Source organism: Nycticebus coucang, chromosome 1 (genome assembly GCF_027406575.1).
Source record: "Nycticebus coucang isolate mNycCou1 chromosome 1, mNycCou1.pri, whole genome shotgun sequence".
Taxonomy (NCBI): domain Eukaryota; kingdom Metazoa; phylum Chordata; class Mammalia; order Primates; family Lorisidae; genus Nycticebus; species Nycticebus coucang.
Genome location: NC_069780.1, coordinates 125,035,589 through 125,059,687, shown reverse-complemented (window position 1 = coordinate 125,059,687; position 24,099 = coordinate 125,035,589). Strand labels below are relative to the sequence as shown.

At 38.3% G+C, this 24,099-nt stretch overlaps 1 protein-coding gene across 3 annotated transcripts in view; it reads left to right on the top strand.

Annotated features, from left to right (window-relative positions):
* VCAN (versican) overlaps positions 1-24,099 on the top strand; it is a 117,666-nt gene that overhangs the window by 5,550 nt on the left and 88,017 nt on the right. For all 3 annotated transcript variants that reach the window (XM_053587119.1, XM_053587130.1, XM_053587110.1), the window contains exons 2-5: positions 7,078-7,153; positions 13,331-13,705; positions 17,003-17,177; positions 17,261-17,388. In XM_053587119.1, coding sequence (XP_053443094.1) covers positions 7,084-7,153; positions 13,331-13,705; positions 17,003-17,177; positions 17,261-17,388 — 748 coding nt within the window. In that variant the 5' untranslated portion in view covers positions 7,078-7,083. The remainder of the gene's footprint in view (positions 1-7,077; positions 7,154-13,330; positions 13,706-17,002; positions 17,178-17,260; positions 17,389-24,099) is intronic.

Here is a 24,099-nt window from a genome sequence, read left to right as displayed (position 1 = left end):
TCTATAGTCTTAAGGATAATTATCCAAACCATTTATTTCCTGCTAAGTTTATGAAATGAGTTGGAGAGGGGCATATTGTCTAGTTTCATGGATCAGAAGACAGATTCCATAAATTGACTCAAATAAATGTGGCATTCAGTGGAAAAAAACAATTGATGCACCTACTCAGATTAAGAATCAATCTCTACTTAATTTCTCATTTTGAAAGAAATTTAAGATGAATCAAATGTGAAATGTAGGGAATGACACCTTTTAAAAGATGATGAGAAGAAATCATCGGATTCTTATTATTATTAAGACAGAGTCTCGCTCAACGGGTAGGGCGCCGGTCCCATATGCCGGAGGTGGCGGGTTCAAGCCCAGCCCCGGCCAAAAAAAAAAAAGACAGAGTCTCACTTTGTTATTTTCTGTAGAGTGCAGTCGCATCAAGCTCACAACAACCTCAAGTTCTTGAGCTTCAGGCATTCTTTTGCCTCAGCCTCCCAAGTAGCTGGGACTACAGGTACCTACCACAATGCCTGGATATTTTTTTTTAGAGATGGAGTCTCGCTCTTGCTCAGGCTGGTCTTGAACTCCTGAGTTTAGGCAATCCACCCACCTTGGCCTCCCAGAGTGCTAGGATTACAGGCATGAGCCACAGCACCCGGCCAAATCATGGGATTTTTAAAAAGTGGACTAGAAGTAGAGAAACCTATTCTAAGCAAAACATAAAACCCAGAGGCCATCCTAGAAAATATTGATAAGTCTGACTAAATAAAAATTGAATTCCACAAAAATAAATGACACGTTTGGAAAGCATCTGCAATATATGAAGGATAAAGGCTAATCATTCTTGATAAAACATGAACTTTTATAAATAACTATAGGAAAGGCCACATCTATCAAAAAATGGGAGAAAGTTGTATATGAGGAGTGTCAGAAAGAGATGTAATTTTTTTAATTACAGGAAAAGTTTCTCAGCTTCATTCATAATTAAAGAGCTAGTCATTAAAACACCAATGATATGCTACGCTTTTTTTTTTTTTTTTTGTGGTTTTTGGCCGGGGCTGGGTTTGAACCCGCCACCTCTGGCATATGGGACCGGCGCCCTACTCCTTGAGCCACAGGTGCCGCCCTATGCTTTTTTTTTTAATCAATCAGAACAGTAATGATAAAAAGGTTTGATGAGCATTTGTGTTGGCTGCATTGTGGAGAAATCACATCTTCCATAAACCATGGTGGGGATGCAAACAGGTTGTTCTTTCTATTTTCTTTAGAAAATAATTTGGCTATCACCTTTTTTTGATTCACTGTCAGAACCTTTTAAAGAATCCATACATACTTTGACCTAGCAATTTCCCTTGTAGATATCATCATAAAGATATTGATACAAATGGCATCCATTTCCCACTTAATAAGATCGAGCATAGAAGACAAATAGTGTACCTTAATGACCAAGGATATGGATGTAGGCTTAAGGGAACCGGAGAAGTGGAAGGGATTCTGGGGACTCTAAGGAAGAGGCAATGGCAGTGTAGTTCTAAGGCAGCTAAGGTCAGTCCATGCACTCTAAGGATGTCTTCTTCAGCACTATTTCCAGTATCAAAAATTTAGAAACACTGATACGGCTCATCATAGGGAAGTGGATGAATAAAAGTTGCTACATTCATCTTATGAAAAAGCTATGCAGCTGTTAAAAGTAACATAGAAATATCATACTTGCTGATAGGGAACATTCTCCAAAATATGTTGTATTTCAAGTGAAGAAAGTAGTGTATAAAACTGTATCTAATTATGTAAAATGTGTATATATTCATTCTTTTAATAAATATTTACCTAGGTATAGGAATGAATAAAACATCAGAGATTGCTCTCCTGGAGCTTCTATTATGGTGCGTAGAAAAAGGAAATTAGCAAATATATATGTGAAATGGCAACACGTGCTATGATGAAAACAGAACATAGGAAAGGAAATAAGAGTCTGGTATATCTTAGGTGGAGTAATGAAGGTTCACCAGGAAGAGAGCAAGGAATGCTTAGGGGCAACAATGTGAAAAAGCTTAGTCAAATCCAGGTTCAGGAATCCAGTTGCAGGTAAGTGATAAGTCACATGATGCCATTGCTCTTGTGCAGTAAATTTATGAAATTCCATGTCTAGCCATGTGATTTCTGTCTGCATTATGGCAGCTCTTCCTGTGAGAAAGAAACATGGGGCAATGTGATAGGAGATGCTCATTCCATGCACTTCGTGGCTGAGGTGTCCTAGACACTTCCTTGTCCAGGATAACGAATTAGCAGAATGGTAGACAAAACCACTGTGTCTGTGTCCTTAAGTCACCCCTCACTGAGCTGGGCTTCCCCAAGATCTAGAGAGAATACTAAATATCTATTTAATAGAACATTGGCACCCTCTCTGAGGCTGTCCATCCCTGCATGGCTCTTGTGCTCTCTGCAGACATTTCTCATGAATAGGAGTTCTGTTGACCTTGCCTCTTGGGTCTCCCAGGCAATTAAACAGTCCTAGTCAGCTGTACCTTGATTGATCAATGACTTTCCACTTCTCACTGACTACAGTAAGTGTAGTAGGAGGCTAAATGTAGGTGCTGGCTCTCAGACTGATTTGTTATCACTAACAGAGCATGCTTACAGAACAGTAGAAGAATGGGAATGGGGGTTGGAATGGAACTAAAAACAAAGAGAGTGACTTTAGAACATTTACCACTTAATAAGATCAAGCACAGAAGGCAAATAGTGTACCTTAATGACCAAGGATATGGGCATAGCCTTAGGAGAATTGAAGGAGTACAATGAATGCCGTGGACTCTGAGGAAGAGGCTTTGGAAATGTAGTTCTAAGGCAGCTAAGGTCAGTCAATGCACTCTTAGATATTTACTAAAGAGACAAATGATCATCTATTAATTCAAAGTTTGGAAACTCAGGTGCCTAGAGGGGCCGGGCACAGAGTAGAAATGGATCGAAGGCTAAGGGGGGGCTGTGATGACGTCAAGTACTCAGACCCAGGGGGAGAGGTTTCAATAATTAGAGCTTATGATCGACTGCCTGGACTATGGACTTAGCATTATTAGATCTTCTGATTTTTCAAAAGAAATTGGAGATCTGGGACTCAGTGCAAGCACTCATTTTTAATTCAAAATAACTCATTCAAATGAATTTTTGCAACTTATTCAAATGTATTTAACACTTGTCTGATCTTTTTATTTTTAATGCATTGGCTTCCTTCTCTAGCCTAGTCTTAGGGGTAGTCTTCCGGCATATGGTGAGTGCAGTCGTTATTTCTTGATAGATGAAAGACCATGTTCCTCCAGCCCCAGGATTTTCACAAGGATTCAGTATGGCACCAGGAGTTAGGCTTTTGGGAATCTGTCTTGGGTAGGAAATTTGGATGCAGAAGACCCATTCCTGGGTCAGGATTATAACTTCTCTCATATTTTTATGAGATTAGACCCTCTAGATATTGACAAATATCAGATATTATTGAATTATGATAATTGAATTCAACAGGATTGATTCAAAATTAGCCCCACTTGCCCATATTCACAAGGAATTGTTGGCACATCATTTCAAAGTGTTTCTGAATAGGAAAGAGAGGCACTGGTCATGCCGTTGGTCTCTGAACATTTCTCAAGGGTCCACTCTGATCCTGACACTATAGAAATACTGGAGATAGGTTGAATATATACTAATGTTGTCTTCCAGAGTCTACTATTCTAGAGGGAAGATAAAACATGTTTACAAATCATGATTCAAAGTACATAACAATAAATTACAGGGCAATTTATTATGAACACTAAGTTGCACATGTTACCATAATGGTAACATAGATTATAATTCTCAAATTCAAGAGCTTCAGTTATTTTTATTTTCATTGTTAGTGAAATGAATCCAGCATTAGATTAGAATCTAGGATCTGTAGAAAGCTTGAATTAGTAATTTTGATAATAAATATTTAATACTGAATACATTGTGTATTGTTGAACTACATTTTATATGCATTATTTTATCACTTCTCACAATTACTCCAGAAATTAAGTACTAATTTTCACTACCAAATAGCTACAGGAAACAAGGCTTAGACAGATATAGTAATTTATCCCAAATCACAGAATGGAATGAGAGAATGCAAAACTTGAATTCAAGACTATTTGATAGTAAAACCCAGACTTTTAAAATTATGCTAATAAAGATTTACTGGAAAAAAGAAAAAAGAAAACAAAAATAGAGAAAAAAATTTTTTCTTGAAGGAAAGTATGAAATTATTGTTTATAAGTGTAATTAAAGAAAGGTTTCTTATTTTCCCTGAGATACTATAATAGCATTGAGATGTAGGTACATACTTCCTCCTTGCTGTGCTATCGTATAAGAATCCAGAAATGTAGCAGCATTAAGGCATTTCTCAGTTAGTGTTTAACAAAGTCTATTAGGATATCTGGGTAATTATGTGATAAATACTAAATTAGCAAGATTAGTTTAGCATTATCAGCTTTATGCTTTTCATTGTGAATCATCAATTGGCCTATAGATGGAAAATGTGGTCTCTCATGTATTAAGCTAAAAATAATTTTCAGAAAATATTTAGAATTATAGAATTTTGTAATTTTCTTTTTAAAAGGTTCTAACCCTTATTTCAAGAATTAAAAAATAACATGCAAATCCACGAATGGATTAATAAATTTTGGTATATGTACACCATGGAATATTATGCAGCCTTAAAGAAAGATGGAGACTTTACCTCTTTCATGTTTACATGGATGGAGCTGGAACATATTCTTCTTAGTAAAGTATCTCAAGAATGAAAGAAAAAGTACCCAATATACTCAGCCCTACTATGAAACTAATTTAGGGTTTTCACATGAAAGCTATAACCCAGTTACAACCTAAGAATGGGGGAAAGGGTGAAAGGGAGGGGAGGGAGGGGGAAGGTAGGTAGAGGGAAGGGGATTGGTGGGATTACACCAGCGGTGCATCTTACAAGGGTATATGTGAAACTTGGTAAATGTGGAATGTAAGTGTCTTGGCACAGTAACTGAGAGAATGCCAGGAAGGCTATGTTAACCAGTGTGATGAAAGTGTGTCAAATGGTCTGTGAAGCTAGTGAATGATGCCCCATTATCATATCAATGTACACAGCTATGATTTAATAAAAAAAAAGGAAATCAAATGCAGAATACTATTAAGGAATAAGAAATAGTTGTCATAAATTGAAATTGAAGTTGAGCACAAATTAGACTTGTATTCTTCACCGTTTACTTTTTTTCAATTTAGGTTTCCTAAATAATACAGAATTTAGTAATTTTCTTCTTTTTTTAAAATTTCAGATTGATGTGAGGGTACAATTAAGTTACAATGTTTGCTTTTGTTAGGACGAGTCCCTGTTGTAATATCCCACACCCAAGAGGTGTGCCATATACCCTTACATTGTGCCCATTAAATGGGAGCACACCCATCACCCTCCCTCCCCCTCTCCCCAACTTGAATAGAATTGAGTTTTTCTCTTGTGTGGGTGTGTATTAGGTCTTCCACTGGCTTCATATTGGTATTGAATACATTGGATGCTTGTTTTTTCATCCTTGTGATACTTTACTAAAAAGAATGTGTCTAAGGCAGGTTATGAGGAAGTTGTTCAGGGTTTCAACTCAAATATGTGTCCGTTAAGATGTCTTTAGCTGTAAGCAACAAAAATCACTGATTTTATTGGGTTTAAACCATAAAGAAATTTATTATCTCAAATAAAAAGAGGTTTAAAGGCATGGCCCACTCTAGGGCTTGGGGTCTCACGCTTTGTCTTTCCTGATTCTTTCTCAGCTTCATTTCCAGAAGCTGTCACACACATGCACAGATGCAAGATCCCTACAATAGTTCCAGGAGAAATACCCTATCAGGATAATGTTCAATGAAGAAGAGCGACCATCTCTTCTTTTCTTAAGATGAATCTATCCTTCCCTGTACTCCCTCCTGGGAATAGAAATCCCCTCACATATCATTGGCCAAGATTGTATCAATATGGCCCTCCAAAACCAATTTTTGGCAAAGGAAATGGGACCACTATAATTGACTCAGGACTTTAGATTATCCCCTTGGGCTGGAATTTGACCTCTAAAGTATATGGCTACATGAAGGACAGAAGTCAGTAGAATAGAACCAAGTTCTGTTAGAAAGGAGAAGGAGAAACAGCTTCTGGGAAGCCAACCACCAATGGCTATTATAGAATAGTTCTGAATGTCACAGGAAAGGCACAACAGCGGATACCAGATGCTCTTCTGCCATTCTTCTGAATGTTGGGTCTTTGGTTCTAGATGGTCCTCAACGCTGGTACTTATCCTCCCCTAATTATAGCTTCATAGAAACTGACCATTCTGAGACTGGATCATTAAACCTCTTTCCTAAAATCATGCAATAAATTAACGGCAGCCAGGGCAGGGTTTCTTGACTCTTAGTACAGAGTTTTTTATTTCATTCCTTCCTCTTGAGACTTTAGAACTATTGGAACTGCTTTAAAACTCATGGCAAACTCTCGTCCCTTTTGTAATTAACAGCTCCTTATAGTACATTTATTTTGTTTGCTCAGCCAGCTAGCGACTAAATGTGGCCTGTGCTTTAAGAATCCTGCTGAGGGCCTTACGTCCTGTTTTGATGCCATGTGTATGAACCACCAAACGGTTCCTTCTCACCTCAGAGTTGATGTGGATTTCTTTCTTTCAACATCTCTTTAGGGATCTCCATCTTCTCATGCTCCATCTGCAATCAGCCTTCTGTATCTAAATAGACTTTATGGTCACCCCTTCCTCTTAGGCTGTGGTCTCTATAGTTCTTCCTATGGGCTTCCTGTGGTAATTGTCAGAGACATCTACCTTTTCATAGTCCCCAAACTGAATTCTGAAATTATTTTGGTAACTGCTGCATTGGATGACATTCAAGCTAATAATCAGTGTTGAGACCACTTCTCCTGTGACAAGTTCCCTTGTGTGTTTACAATCTAAGAGGAGCTGCTTATTACTCTCAATGCACAAATGTGATTTATGGCCTGCCACAAACCTGAATGGTGGTGATTTATTATTTTGTGTTTTTCTTCACTTCTAGGACAAGATGTTGATAAATATAAAGAGCATCTTATGGATGTGCTCAACCTTAATAGCAACCCATGCACTACAAAAAGGTAAGTATGGCTGTAATTCCTTTATGCTAATTGAAATAAAAGTGTAAGGACCAGGTTATGGAATGTCAATATAGAATCACTAGGATAAAAAGATGAGTTTTTTAACCCATCCAGTGTTGAAAACTATTAGATAAAGTATTATTAGGCCGGAAAGCGTGGTTTTAAATAAATAAATCAAAACAGGATGCTAAAGATGCAGATTGAGTTCAGTGAAGCAAAAAGGTTCGTATGTAGCATTGGGCACATTTTAAAGTTTCAACATCTTTAATAGTGTTTCTCCAAGACTTTCTTATACAAAAGAAAGATTCTTTAGCACACAGGAAATAGAGTTTAAAAAGGTTCAGGAAGATAAAATTGGTAGCCAAGTTTTTGCGCCCCCCCCCCCTTTCTTTCCTTTGCTTTTTAATTTAATTTATTTATTTTTGGACATCTTTAAAAAATTTTTTTATTGTTTGGGATTCATTGAGGGCACTTTTCTTTGCCTCTTAAAATGAACATACACTGTTTTTCCTAGCTTTAAATTTTATATCCATCTAATAAGGTTTCTAGAATTCTAAGTTTCATTATTTGATATATTAAAGGAGCTACCAAAGAATTTGAAGAAAGATACTATCCTGTGTTTCACTGATCTACTTCTGTCTAAGCGACCCCTCAGACTCAGATTCCATTTCTTCCTCATGCTCACATTATGCTTTAGATTCACTGAAATAATTTACACATGCACAGATTTCATCTTTTCTGGTTTTCTGTATGGGTTCCTTTAGCTCGGCACTTCTCTTATTTTCTACAATTCTACTTTGATTCACTTTTTGAGACTGAAAGTTGAAGGATCACTCCACCTATTCATTTGTCCATCCATCCATCTATCCATTCATTTTCCCATCCACTCATTCATTTATTCACCCATAGACAATATTTTTTGAATACATTCTTTGTGTCAACTATTCTGAGTATCTGGAGATGTACTGGTGAGAGTCACACATTGTCCTAGTTTTCATTAAATTCGACCCCCTCACTGTAAGATGCAGGTCATACACAAGTAAACAGACAATCAGGTACTCTGAGATTGATGGACAGAAAGCAGAGTAACATCCTAGAGAATGGCCTGGGGGGGGGGGAGGTTGGTAAGGCACCTCTGAGAAACGAACGTTTAAATTGAGATGAGAATGAGTAGGAGCCAACCCACCAACATCTAACCCGAAGTTAGGAAAAAACATAGTGAATGTGAGTGGCAGAAAGGGCATGGTAGTTGAAGAGAAGTGACCAAGAGGAGAATAGGAGATATGGACAGAAAAAGAGGCAGAAAGCTGCTCATCCAAGTGATGACAACACCTGACCCTTGGATAGGACTCCCTAGGAGCCAGAAACTGTATTAAGTGCTTCACACTAACTCACTGAAACATCTGCTATCCATACATCAAATAGAGGAAACTGAGGCCCCAGGAGGCTAAGTAGCTTGCTCAAAGTCCCACGCCCAGTAAGTGGCAGAGCTAGGGATGAACCAAGGAGATCCAGGAGTGTGTGCTGAACCACCAGGTTACATTTCTTATCTGCATAGGGCATGTTAGGCTTTATAAAACATAACCCCCTTGAAATAAATTTTATTTATTCAAGTGCAGTAGGAAGCACTGATTGGTTTCAGTAAGTGAAAGACATGTGTTGAATTTTTTGAAAGTTCCATTTATGCTATTCTACACAGATTTGATTGGAAGAGTAGCAGCAGAGATAATCACTTAGGAGGTTACTGCGGTAGCCTGTGCGTGAAGTGGGGCAGCTGCTGGTAGTGGGGATGGGGGATCTCAAGGGGGTGGAGGATGCAGACCCACTGATGGGTGTGTGAGGGCCTGAGAGGAATGAAGGAGGAGCTAACTCCAGGGATAGTGATTCTTTTCCTTCTTGGCCTCCCCATTCCCTTTTCTAGCCACTTTAAAGGCCCTTCCTCCATGTTCCCCTTGTCCCCTGGGCTGGTACAGCTATTATAGTACATGTTATGCTCTTGTGACACCTTATTCTTTATTTTTCTTCCCTGGTTGACTGTAGGCTGCATGAGGGCCTTTTGTCTTCTAGCAGAGTGCCTGGCACACTGCCAGCACGTAATCATTTTATGTGTTGACTGAATCAGTGAATGAATGAATGCCACAGTGAATGACCCAGATGGGTGAGTCTAGGCTCCACCAATCAGATAATACCCCAAAATCTGTCTTCTTCAAAATTTTAGGGAAGTGAAGGTGAAGGTCCCAGAGAGGCAAAGATAACAGTCCTCAGTGAAGAGGGAGGATGTAGATAAGAATATGAAAAAAGGAGTTGGTTTGGGCAGTCAGTGTGGGAAGGGGAGTTACAAAGTGGTAGGCAACCCGCTTCACTCAGGTTTAGACTTTCACCTAAGACAAAGAAAGAACTCACACAACAAAAAACAAAACAAAATAAAACAACTATGGTGCTGTTCCCTTATGATATTTTTAAAAATAATTATACAAACCAACACTTTTAGTTAATTTCTACATGTCTGTACCTGTTCTTTTTAATCCATGATCACTATTGAGAACTTTTGGCTTTAACAATACCCACTGTCTTGGGTTATAAACTACCCTAATCATTGACAATCTAGAATTGACCTTTTTATTTTGATATTCCCCCATGAGTAGAAAACGGAGCCATGCCTTGTCGTGAGCAAATGAAAGAACTAGATGGTGGTATTTGTCACTTGAATGAATGATAAATGCCCACATTCTCAACCTCACATTTATTTGGCTAAGGTTTATATATATGTGTGTGTGTGGTCAAATTGTGCAGGTGGAATTTACATCATCCTTACTCTACAGAATCTACTGACCGAGAACGAGGAGTAATTGATTATTCGTTCTTTACAGCTTTGACCCATACTATGCTCATTTAGACCACAAACCATATGGTGGGAACAGTGAACAGATTTTTGGTAGGATTAATTTTGTTACTTGCATTGTCAGAGTTTCAAACAAGTTCCTGTAGGTAACAGACTATTTAGAAATATGTAGTCTATAAACAGTATTCTCTGAAGTGCTTAATTTCTTTGTTAAAATACTTAGATTTAGTGAACTTAGTTCTTGTGACTAAGTACATTAACACCCAAGATTTGATACACAAAAGATGTGATCACACAGCTCTTTGTTAATCCTGCTGTTAAGATTGGATTCTACATAAATATGCATTCAAATCCAATCAAAGCTTTTAATTTTCTTACACCTATAAACATTCAGAACAATAAATAGCCCTTGAGAAATTTCCTTGTGACATTATTTTGTTCCAATGCATCTTTTTGTTATAGCCCAGTTATTTAGCAATGCTCTAAGTTTCAGAAACGTCTCTATTGAACAGATTGGGCTGAATTTCATGTCTGCCTGAAACACCTAAAATTATGAAAAGAACTATGATTTAGTAATAAATATTAGAGAATTTAAAGTAATTCATCTTAAACTAATTTTAAGGAGATCACAAAGAGTTTTATAATTTAAAACATAATTGAGGCTGATGATAAAACTTTATTTTTCCATGAAAAAGCAATATTTTATTTGTGGCAAAGTTAATCATCTAAATAATTCTTCAGGAAGGAAGATGAAATTTCCTAGAACATATGATAAATGTAAATTCAGAGATTTTTAGGTCAAAAAACTCTCATGCTTTACCTTCTTAGAACCCCTATTCTTAGCAAGAAAAAGAAAAAAACAGATTTCTGTGTTCAAATAACAGGAATAGGAAGCAGGTAGGAGTTACTTTCAAGGTCTCCCCTGAGAACTTTATGGATTTATTTAAAAGATTATAAAATTAGTAAAAGGTTTTAATTAGATAGTGATTAAAGAATTGTAGAAATAAGATGGGTCTAGGGTGGGGCCTGTGGCTCAGTGGGTAGGGCGCCAGCCCCATATGCCTACCGAGGGTGGCAGGTTCGAACCCGGCCCTGGCCAAACTGCAACAAAAAATAGCCAGGCTTTGTGGCGGGCGCCTGTAGTCCCAGCTACACAAGAGTCTGAGGGAAGAGAATCGCCTAAGCCCAGGAGTTGGAGGTTGCTGTGAGCTGTGACACTACAGCACTCTACTAAGGGCAATAAAGTGAGACTGTCAAAAAAAAAAAGAAAGAAAGAAAGAAGGAAGGAAGATGGGTCTAGAGTAGACTCTGAATGGGAACTAAAATGAAGACTTAATTTAGGGGCAGGGCAAGAACACCAAAGCTAAATTATTTCTTGATGAGGTGTCAGGAGACGTTACGTTCTGGTTCAGGTCTGTCACCAGCCTGCTGGGAGCTTGCTTCTTCCTCTCAGGGGAACATCCTTAGTAAGGAATTGGACTAGTTTTATTCTCACGGTGAGCTTTAAGTTAGAGAATTTATTGTATAAGCCAAAGAGGCCATTAAAAAATGAAATTATCCCTGTGCTATTATATTCCAAAATTCTAATAGTCTAAGTAACATTTTAAAGATTAATTTACTACAGCTAATGTACACACTTCATTTTATTTTTATTTAATTGTATTAAGTCCCTAACATCTGTTTTAAATAAGCTATGTGTACATTTCTAAAATGATAAAGAAATGCATGACAGCAATAACATCATAAATTTGAAATAAATTAGTGATTCCTATAATAAATATACTAAATAGAATACTGTATTCGTTATTTTAAATTTATTTGTGCCATATGAAAGATTTTATGAGGACAATTAATGACAATTAAGGTTATGGGGGGAAAGCAGAAAGAGGGATGGAGGGAGGGGGGTGGGGCCTTGGTGTGTGTCACACTTTATGGGGGCAAGACATGATTGCAAGAGGGACTTTACCTAACAATTGCAATCAGTGTAACCTGGCTTATTGTACCCTCAATGAATCCCCAACAATAAAAAAAAAAATAAAAAAAAAACAAGCAACGAAATAAAATACAAAAGCCAAAAAAAAAAAAAATTAAAATTTCAATCTCTCAGTAGAGCATTTTTCTTATAATCTCTGTAATCCTTTCCTACAATTTGCAAAATGACTTATCTCCATTGTTACCTGCGTCTCTGTCACTGATGAAGAGATCTATCTGATGTCAATGTCACAGTGGTATCTGTACCATTTCTGATACATGTCCATATTGAGATATACGTTACCAATATTTTTGGCCCCTAACACAATCAGTAAGTGTTAGATACACACTATTCTGTTAATTAAAAATCATTATTTCACTTCACCAAGAGACTACTATTAACTTGTTAACTATAGTTTCATGAAGTGAGTGTTGCTTGTGCATTAATGACAATTTCCTGTATTACCAACACGTTGTGTGGCTTAATCATAGAGGCTAGAAAGTAGGAAGGTCAGGAGTGGGGAGATGGATTCCTGAAAGAGGAAAAAGAACGTGTTCTTTTGTATGTAATGGTGTTCCATTATAGTCAATGTATTCTTCATCATTCGAAGTTTAAAGACATCCTGCAGGTCAATACTGTAGGAGGGTTAGGTGACCAGAAGCCAGCGTTCCCCTCAGCATATAATTGAGAGAGGATATTTCCCTGCAAAATGATTGTAGCTGAATTTGTCATTATGGTGAAGGCCTTTGGTTCAAACAGGAGACCTAAGAGGGTCCTTTACATGTTAGGCTTCCCCTGGCACCAGTCCTTTGAAGTACTTTTTAAAAAATTCTCACTTCCCCTTTGCATTTTATTTGCACTCTTTCTAAGGTTATTTGGTCATTATCTTTAAAACTTTTTTTTGTCTTCTGACCTGTAGGTGTTTTCACCTTTCAAATACTCCCCCCCGACATTGGCACAGTCTTTCCAACTCAGACCCAGAAAAACACTTACCTGCTAAGGGCATCCTCTCTGGAAAAGTCTGATTCTAGCCCACCTCATCCTTTGCCTTTGGTCGCTTTTCTTTTTCTACTTGACTTCTTTTATTGCTTATTATGTTAATGTTAAAAACTAAGTTACAAATATTTTGAAATGAACACCATATTTTAAGACCTAAAAAGAAACATCATTAATTCCACCCAGTCTTTGTTATAAAACAGCATTGAAATTATCTACTTGTCTCTTTACATAAAATCATTCTAATGATTTCACATATTGCAGATGTAACCAGACCATTATAAAAGTTTCTTACTCATTCACATATTTAGTAGAGTCCATGTTGATTTTTTAGGACTGTTAATCTGCTATTGTCTCTTTCCTCTAGGCAACATGGAAAAAAGCCCACCTATTCGGGGTGTCCTCTCTGGAAAAGTCAGCCTGCCTTGTCATTTTTCAACCTTGCCTACTTTGCCACCCAGCTCCAACACCAGCGAATTTCTCCGAATCAAGTGGTCTAAGATGGAAGTGGACAAAAGTGGGAAAGATTTAAAGGAGACGACTGTCCTTGTGGCCCAAAATGGGAATATCAAGATTGGTCAGGGCTACAAAGGGAGGGTGTCGGTGCCCACACACCCCGAGGACGTCGGTGATGCCTCCCTCACCATGGTCAAACTGCGTGCCAGTGACGCAGGCCTGTACCGCTGCGATGTCATGTATGGGATCGAAGACACGCAAGATTCCGTGTCACTGACCATGGATGGTAAGGCTTTTAGAATACACGAGAAAGTGGTATCATATGCTAAATGGTTCAGAAGTGCTGTGAAATGGTACTCAAGCAGGGGTCCTCAAACTGCGGCCTGCGGGCCACATGAGGCAGTGTGATTGTATTTGTTCCCATTTGTATGTGCAGTGTGCATAGGAATTTGTTCATAGTTTTTTTTTTTAAACTATAATCCGGCTCTCCAACGGTCTGAGGGACAGTGAATTGGTCCCCTGTTTAAAAAGTTTGAGGACGCCTGCAAGAGTAACTGTTCGTGGCTTGGACAAGGAAAAAAAATATCCATCAGTCCAATAATCTCTGCCTTTCATTAAAGGTGTTGGTTGTTTGGAGGTCAAGGCAGGTAATCTTCTGCCAACTACATTGATTTCATGACGTAAAGTATAATATACTGAAAATACTGACTACCTCATGACAGAGTACATAGTTCAATGACCCTTCCTCAGTGTTGAGACTTAGCAATGATTATTTTTCAAGACTGTAAAGGCTCTTCTAACCTGATCATTTATTTTCCTAGCCTCTGATTGTAATATTTTCATTTTGTTTTTTGTCTTATATGTGTATACACATATAGAAACATATTTTACACATATATACATACATACATACACACGTAAAACCTTTCCCCCTTTTTTCTCATGCTTTTAGTATGATTATTAAAATCATTGAGTTTGCTTTAAGAAATAACTTTGAAGAAATATTGTGCTTGGTAAAAACTAGGATACATTTCACAGTGTATTCAAAAAAGGCTAAGACTCAATAAATATTTGCAGTGGATCACAAGAACTTAGTAAGGTTTTTAAAGGTTAATACACTAGTTGTTATCCATTAAGTCTTGCAATGAGACATTTTAGTTTTACCCTCCTTTCAGTGGTGATTTATATGTCATTTGAATTTAAGTTAGGAGACAAAGCAAAGAAAAATTGCTTTAATTGGGTACACACATAATGCCATAGCTCTTGGAAGCATAATATTTTGGCAAGTTATTAAGCAAAATTCTAAGACCCAGACATGATGGAACAGATTTTCTTCCAACACTCCATTTCCCTATAAAATATTTACCTTTCAGAAAAATATATAAAGGGTTTTATTAAAACTCTTTCTTGTGTAGCCAAAAGGAAATACTTTGAATTTCAGATGCAACAAATTCACTGTCTGAGCACACTTTTACATTTGCATGCTATTGCTTCCTTCTATAAGTCTATTTTTATGATGTCTAGGCATCCAATAAATCTCCTGAACTCTTCTAACCTTATCATTTATTTTGCTAGCCTCAAATTGTACTACTGTGATTTCTTTCTCTCTTTTGTTTATCTATCACTTTTTTTTAAATCCCCAGACCAGTTTAACAACTTCTTACCATTTTTCATCATTAAAGAATTAGCAATAGATTTGCCCCTTGCCCCTCTGAAACAATGAAAATCCTCCACTTAATCTCCTTAGCTCCATGGGGTCTTCAAATTATTCCAGCAATGGCAGATATTTATACTGATTGAAGTCCCCTGCCTTGGTCGAGGAGGCCCCTTCGTGCCCCGTTTCTGCCAATCTTCTGTGGACGTGGAAGATTTGTAATTACCAAGAAGACTATTTGAAGCTTTGAGCAACACAAAACTTATCTAAAACCATTCACATTCTTGCTTAGGCCTCAGTGATCATTTTAAGCTATCTCTTATGCTTTCCAGACCACACCAGGTATACTTTCTGGCAATTTTAGAGAGGTTCTATAGAAGGTACACATTGCCATTTTATTTTACTACATTTTATTTTACTTTTTTGCAAAGACTTCTCTTTGAGTCATGAAAGAACAGAAATGGCTGAGTTGTCATTGCATCTACACGTGTCTGTGCAGGTCTTTTTCAATTGGCTCTGATGAAGGGTACTTATCCGTGAGTTAGCTGGTCTGCTCCCTAGGGTTACTGTACTGTCACACATTCGTCTTGGAAGACAGAGACGATACAAGGGTGGACGTGTAGGAAGCAGTCTTATACCTAGAAGCCGAGCTGCTGAATATAGACTATTGTCAATCCCAGGAAATTCAGGAAATTACCAGGAATAAGAGGAGAGTGGCATGTGTCTTGGAAACCACAATTCATTCCAAATACCGGGGTGGATGGGGGTGGGTGGGTAGAAGTGTTCTTAAGTGATATATGGCTCTGAATAAAAAATATCATTTATAAGACCCAGCTGCCTCAATTTCTATTGTTCAGTGACTTACCTGGCACATTATTTTGATCCACTTTGGTGTCTTGTAGAAATGAGTCACCATATTTACTCTAGCTAAAGATGGAGCCTCTCTTGTTGAAATGGGAAGAGAGAATCCAAAGCTCCACCCCCTCACTTGTTCTTTCCTTGTCTTGGGACAATTCCTTGAGCCCTCGGATGCAGCTCAAAACTATTAGCTTATACAATCCCTAAAATACAACAGAATGAAATTTGAGGAAAGTATTATGAGCTTCTGCCAGGGGAGTCTGGAGGACATTATTTTAGCATTTCTTTGTATAAAAATGATACACTGTATCTGTGATAAGGGAGACCCAGAGTTACTCAGGTCAGTAGTCAATATGCTACACATTTAGGCAGCATGTGGTAGCCTTCCCAGCCTTGTGAAATCTTTACCTAAATTGATCTTCACACCAATCAAATAATGTAAGCAATATTAGTTCTCCTTCACAGAGGAGGAAATTAAGGCTCAGAGTGCTTGACATTTATATAAGCAAGGAACAAATTAGGGATTGGCACAGTCTTCTTACTCAGACTTAAGTCTAGTGTCTTTCCATCCTGGCATATTGTGTCTGAAAGTAAATATCTTAATGTTTTGTATTTGGAGAAATGACATTAGTGAATATTTTCGTGAGACCAGTCTATTGAGTTGGTCCTGGGTAAAATTATGAAGCAGAAGTTGATCTTAACTTTTTAGTTAAGAAGTTAAGGGCCCCTTAACTTTTTATACTTTTAGCAGAGCCTACTCCCTTTGGGTATTTCCATGGTCCCCTGAAAACTGCCTGTAATTAAGACAATTGTCCATCACTTGGGATTTAGTGATTTAAATGTCTTTCTTGAATTGTGTACACCTTAACAGAAAATCCCTGGCTAGGAAACTTTCTAAGGAAGCAGAAGGACATATGTGGAGATCTTAAAATCAACATGATTTTGCATAATTCCACATAAAGTAAAAATAATCATCATGATGTTTTTAACATGTTACCAATTACTTTGGTGCATTGCTCCAGTGAGAACTTTTGTGACTCTGCCAGTAACTGCTTCCTGTTGTCTTTGCAGGGGTTGTGTTTCACTACAGGGCGGCCACCAGCAGGTACACCCTGAATTTTGAGGCGGCTCAGAAGGCTTGTTTGGACATCGGGGCAGTGATAGCCACCCCAGAGCAGCTCTTAGCCGCCTATGAAGATGGCTTTGAGCAGTGTGACGCAGGCTGGCTATCTGATCAGACCGTTAGGTGAGAGGTGTGGGACCACAGGCTTAACTCGTTAATTTGGCTGTGAGAAGAAAGTGCCACTTACGAGCCGTTTATCTCCTCAGGTATCCCATCCGGACTCCCAGAGAAGGCTGTTATGGAGATATGATGGGGAAGGAAGGAGTCAGGACCTACGGGTTCCGCTCTCCTCAGGAAACGTACGATGTGTATTGCTACGTGGATCATCTGGATGGTAAGCTGTTTAAGCTTCTGTAGCTTAATTAGAAGCAAGAAAACCGAGGAAAGGCGGCGTGCATTGGAATAGAGCACGTCTTCGTGCTTGGTTAGACTCCAAACAGCAGCGTTTTGTTAAATGACTGTATGATTTTGTGATAAAATAAGCTTAAATTAAAGTGGAAAGAGAAGGGGGCGTGTGTACGCGGTGAAGCAGGTTAGAAACGGCTCTGGTTAATGGCAGGGTTTCTCCTCATCGTGCTGCTCTTGGGTTGTTTCCAATGCACTTTTAGAGCATTAAGAATAGAAAGCTGTAAGGGCGGAACCTATTCTGGGGAGAACTTCAGGTAGAAATCCTGTGTTGACAAACCGCAGGGAATCCAAGTGTTGATAAACATCCCAAAGTTCTACTAAATAACTCTGTAAACTAGCCCAGCAGGGATTTTTAAGTTTCTTTTCCTCTGGTACACTTAGGAGAAATCATTCATTTCTTCAACCAACCGAGCAACCAACACGTTAAATGGATTACCAGTCCACATAAAAAACGCCTCCTGGGTGATAGGTACTTCTCTGGTGTCAGGGATCTGAAGCCGCTAACAGGTAGCCCTGGCTTGAGTTCAATAGTGACAACATTATCTAAAAGGCACGATGAAGTTTTATTATAAGGGCGCATGAAATAGAAGTTTCTGTGACTTTTGAAATGGATTTTCATTTGTGTTACAGGAATCGTAGAAGCCTAAGTGTATAAGTAGTAGCATTAAATTGAATTATACTTTTTCATTTGGCCTGGGTACACATAAAAATAATGATAGTTTTTTTATGTAGAATGAGGGGATTAGACCAGGTAATTTTTATGGTTTCTTCCAGCATTAAAATTCTCTGGTTCTATGATTCTCTGAATTGAATAAATAACCACAGAGCCTGAAAGCTAGAATATAAGCAGCTTATATTTTTTTTTACTGTCTTGACTAAATTTGAATAGAAAGACCTGCTTTCAAGAAGGGTGCTTAGGTGTGGTTTTCTTGCATCTAAACAATACTTTTATTACTATCATTTAAGATTGGTAAATGTATTATCTGAACTAGAACTTCATTGTCGTCATCCTTGTCAGTGCCATTATGGCACACTGTCACCGTGTGCAAGAAATAGCTGGTACACGGATTGTAAGTACAAGTTTGCAAGAGGTGGACTCCCCATAGGTTCAGGAGAGCCTCGAGTAACCTCCGCCATGGCCTTTTATTGAAATGATATACCACAGGTGTAGGGAGTGCCCATACCTGCTTAAGGATCGCTATGTGCTCTTTCCCCACCAGCTCGACTCCACCCCGATGCACCCCAAATGTTCAAGGATCAACACCTGCTTCCTAACAAGCGCTTGATCTTATCTCGTTAGAGTACTTAGCTGCTTGAGGCCTTGTCTCCAGGCTGCAAAACATCTCCATGCCGGAAAACATCTCCATGCCGGCCAGGAGATTGCCCCATTCTCAGGGCCTCCCTCAAGAACCAATGACCATGGTATAAGCCTGGTGCTCCGTCTTCTACACTTCATATGCTAACTACTTTCATTTTTGTATAGAGACAAAGGAAAAACATGTGACATCCAAGCTATGGTTGATACACACACCACACACACACAAACACACTAGAGCTTTTTGGGCAGAGCCTGTAGCTCAAAGGAGTAGGGTGCTGGCCCCATATGCTGGAGGTGGTGGGTTCACAACCAGCCCTGGCCAAAAACTGCAAAACAAAAACAAAAAACCCCCCAAAACTAGAGCTTTCCTCTTCCCTTTATTTTAATTGTTTTTTTTTAAAATAAAATAGGAAAATGGTTAGTAAGGGGGGAATCTGGTCCTAGGAAATAAATTATATTGTTGCTAAGGTGGAAATTTGTGTCATGGTTGTTCTAATTTTGAATAATATCTCTAAGAGGAACAGTCATAAAAATATTTGGAATGCCGGTAATCCTGGAGCTCAACTAGTGATAGTTTTTGACAAAGTGTGTGAAAGATCTAACTAACCTAAAAGATCTTTACAGAAGAGAGAGGGTTTTAAGGTACAAATCCATAGCCTGATCCAAATATGAATAAGCGTCTCAAGCCATCTCCCTAATGGATAGAGAGGCTGTGCACGCATGATGCCACCACCTAGAGGGCATAAGTTCTACTCACCCCCCATGTGTCTGTTCCTCCGTTTACCTAGATAGAGCTTCTAGTTTCTTACTCTCTACAGCTATACGGTCCCCAGCTTCAAGAGAATTTTTTCAATTCCAAAGGAGGCTTCTGCAGAAGTTCCAGAAGTCCCAGGCCATCTGCAAGAGCTGTTTGAAGCAAGTTTGACAGGTCTGGTGTAGGAGTCCCGCCAGGGGTCTGCTAGCCACACTGCACCCATTGCGAGCTGGCCCCTAGGTCTGTTCAGAGTGTCCTATCAGTGTTGGGGAATCGGGCTCTGTCATTTGATGATACGTGCATGGTCTGCAATGAGGAAGGATGTATTAGTCTTGCAGAAGTCCCTTTCCACCTCCATCAGTGTGGTCATCTCTACAGCAAACATTATGTGTTTTTGCCCCACTGTAACTCAATTGTATTTGACAAAGTTACTTGGGATAAATGTTCTACATATTTGATGACTGGATACTTGTAATGTGGACTACAGCATAACTTTAATTCTGTTTTTTATACCAAATCAGTAAAATTTGAACTTTTTAGTTTTAGAATGTAAACATTGGACGAGAAAGATCAAGGAATCAGTAAAAATACTAATTCAAGCACTGGCTGAAATTTGTGTCAGCAAAGTAATGAGGCTTTTATTCACTTCATAGAGGGAACTTGACAAATTGGAGCCCAGGCAGCATGTTGACAATGACATTGTTCTGGAAATTGTTTCCTCCTTGTTTCTTGGCCCTCGGAATAATTAGCAAATCTTTGGACACTGCTTTTTTCTCTCTTGTCTTGAAATTGAAGTGAGATAGAAGTTAAAAAGAACTTTCACAGCTGATGATGTGAGAGGAAGATCCCAAGATTATTCTTGTACATTTTTTCTCATTTATTTATTGAAATAATGTCTTCTCTTTGAAGTAAAGACCATCGGCTAATCTGTGAATTGGTAAAAATTCTTTTGGGAAGCTGACATAAAATTACATCTGGTATTTCAATTGCCACGTTGATAAAAGATTATTTGAAGGCAAACCAAAATTCTTCATAAGAGACATTGCCATATTCACGAGCCTAATAGTTCCTACCTCTATATTTCATTGTCTTTTGGGGAACCAAGTGTGTGTGGACGAGAGATGCTGGGAGCAGTACAAATTAGCAGTACAAATTCTGTACTCAGAATGCCTGTGATGGAGCCTATACCCAGGAGTTATCAGCCAAGATGCATCACTTTAGATCAGAAGTCATGTATTCCAGATAATCTAATAAAAAATCCATTAAGTATAAAATGAAACCCTATTCAAAAAGGCAATTAATTTTCTGTTTTAATTTAATTATTGATTGTGCAAAGATGTTCAGTTGATCACGTCAACCTGTTTTATTTTCTTTTCCTTTCTTGTGTTATAACGTCATGTTTGTCTTTCTATAAAATTTAAACAATTACATTAAGTTAAATCCTGCCAAGTTCGAGGAAAAAATAAATCAGGTTCTTTTTCTGTTGTGGTGATTATAACAGTAATGTATATTCAATAAACATTTAATAGAATATTCGATTCTAAGCTGGTAGGTATAAAAGAGCAATTACTTTAGCTACATCCTCTAGTAACCATTTCAATGTCAACTTGTCTTCTTAGACATGGAGTAGAAAGTCTGATGGCCTAGTAGACATGATTCAGTAATAGAACACTGTCATTAAGAAATTAATGGAATTCAGGTTTTAAAATAAAAATCTAGGAATTAGATACATAAAATATTCCTTATTAGGAAATTTAATATTTCTTGGTAAGGCAGATTTGGAAAATGTTGAGAGAGTTTGAAGGTAGCATTGAGATGCTTATGTGGATTAGCAAATTAGTTAAGGACTGGAATTATTTAGGAATGGTAAAGACCATGCTGAGAGAGGACTCTTGGGAGTCTCAGTTCCTCATGAGTAAGAGGAAGGACCTGAACAGAGTCCCACTTCTGTCATTTGCTAGTTGTGAGATCCTGAGCAAGTCTTTCCTTCGCTAACCTCAGTTTCTTCTAAGAAATGGGAACAATAAGAATACTTTTAAATTATGGCATGAAGATTGAATGAAACAACATGTAAAACTTTTATCACCGTGAGTGGCACAAAGTAAGTGCTTAATCAATAATGGCTCATGTTATATAGCTTAGGAGAGTATTTTTTTTTCCACTGAATTCATAACAAGAAGAAAGGAGTTAAAATCCAAAGTCTAAACTAAGTTCAATATAAGAAAAACTTTTCTGACAATGAATATCTTATATATTTTATAGACTCTCAAGAGTCACTTCTTCTCTAGAGATTTCTTTGAAATCGATCTGGTCTGAGATACAAATACAATGCTATATCAAACGTTTATTTGAGCCATGGTACTTAGAAATAGAGGAGGACTGGGAATGGGCCCTTTATAAAGAAGGGTCATTTTGAATATGATAAATAGTTTAATGCTTGAATTAAAAATGACACCATGACAAAATATAATGCTTCCTACGATATCCCTCCTCAATTGTTTGAAATAAATTTATTCTCTGATTAGAACATTATCTTCCTGAATCAAATGTGGTTATTGTTTCTCTGGATGATTTAAGTACTTCCAAAGAGCATTGTGAGTTACCGTATTCCTATGCTGAAAACCAGCAGTTTATCAGGAAGGATGTGTGTCCAGTTATAGCTATAGCAAGAAATAATTCCTAAATAAGATAGATAAGAGTGGGTTGGGGAAAAAATTGAGTACAACATAAATATTTCAGAAAACAAAACAAAACAAACAAAAAAAATCCGACTTCCACTTTTTAGTAATCTTCAATTGTTTGAAATTAATAGATTGACCCTTTGGTATCATTACGGTTGAAGGCACTTGTATGAAAAGTTTCTCTTTTCTAGGCGTTTAATTCTCCCTGCAGATAAATGCGAGGGTGGCAGGTGAAGCCTGGCTGCCTTCTTTCATGGTTGACCCATTTGGTTCCCTTGCGGATGAGTCAGTACTTCCAGTCTTGTCCCCAGACCTGAGAAATGATTGGTCCAGGTGCTCCTGGCCCTTCTGACGTGGGCAACTTTGGGGGGCTACATCTCATCCTCTTATGGCCTGAGTTTTCTGTGTGGCCCCGCCATGTGGCTTTAACTTGGGGTAACTACTAGCCGACTGTTCCAATTCCCTGGCTTTCACACAAGCGCCCCAGCCCTCTGACAGGCGTGCTGTGAATTTCTCCTTCATCTCTTATCCCCTCCCTAAGTCCTATTTGCCCTTTCTCACCTTTACTGTCTCTGAATCGTTAAGTATATGATACAGTTACCTCCTGCCAGTATCTGCTTACACTTTTCTCTCTCCTACTAGACTGTGGATTCTGGGAGAAAAGGAATTATACAAATTCATTTTTATGTCCCTAATATGTCCTTAGACATGGTAGGTACTCCAGAGGTGTTGAATAAATAAATGAAGGAAGGAACTTCTATCCAAACTCCCAGTGCCCACCCTACTCACCAGGGCTTACACTTGCTCCTCGGACAGCTTCTCACTTCTCCAGCACTCATCACTGTTCTTCTTGCTTCCTGCATTTTCATTGCTTTAGTTTCCCTATTATGTTTATTTCATTTTTGTCCAGTTGTATGTAAATTATAAGCCAAATGTCTTTGGTTATGAATGGGGCACAAAGAACACAAAAAGAATAAATACATGAAAAATGACAGTGTTGATTTCTAGTTGGTCATGTCTAGCCCCAGAAGTCTCTTTTGAATTTCATACTTATATTTCTCATTTGTAAAAATTGTTGTGTTTCATCTCTTGTTTTAATTGTCATGAAGAGCTCCTGGTCCCTTAACAGTCATTATTCAAGGGGACCTGTTTTACAGTCACTAAAGCAATTGAACCCGTGGCCATGTAACTCTGCCACTCAGCTTGTTTGCTGTGTTTGTTGTTGGCTTCATCCGTAAGCACATACTCTGCAAGGGCTTCAAAGCCCCTCCAACCCAGTCTACCATCACCTGTTGCACCTCATTTTCCTCATTCTCCAACATAAACACACACACCTGCGCCCTGCCAGGCTCGCCTACACTCTGCTCTGTTCCTCTCAGAGAACACACGCCCATCATCTTCCCAACATTCTGATCTGTCCTGTGCTTGAAAACGTGCTGGTTTATGGATTCCGTCTTTGACTATCCTGGCTCATCCTGAGACTTCTTGACTCATTGTCTACTTTACTTAGAGATGGTTCCGCATATTTTGGTGGTTCAGTGTTTCCTGGTTGCTTTGTGCTAATCAAATATAAAATGTTATCAATTAATTTTATTTCTGCAAAGTTATCACAAGCTCCTAGTAGAGATAAGACTATAAACATCTCTCTCCCAACTGTAAATAAGGGCCTATTTCGGTCATGGACACATAACAGTTACCCCAAGATATACCAGGTGATAATGACAGTATTTGTTCAACCTTTGTCTCTTTTGGAAACTGCCTTCCACCTGCAGCTCTCCATTTCTGTAACATTTGGAAAACTGCTTTGCGTTGTTCAAATTCACTAGGTCACTAGGAATTTTTGTTTTTTTAGTCATTGTTGAATTATCATGAGGCTAATTTTCC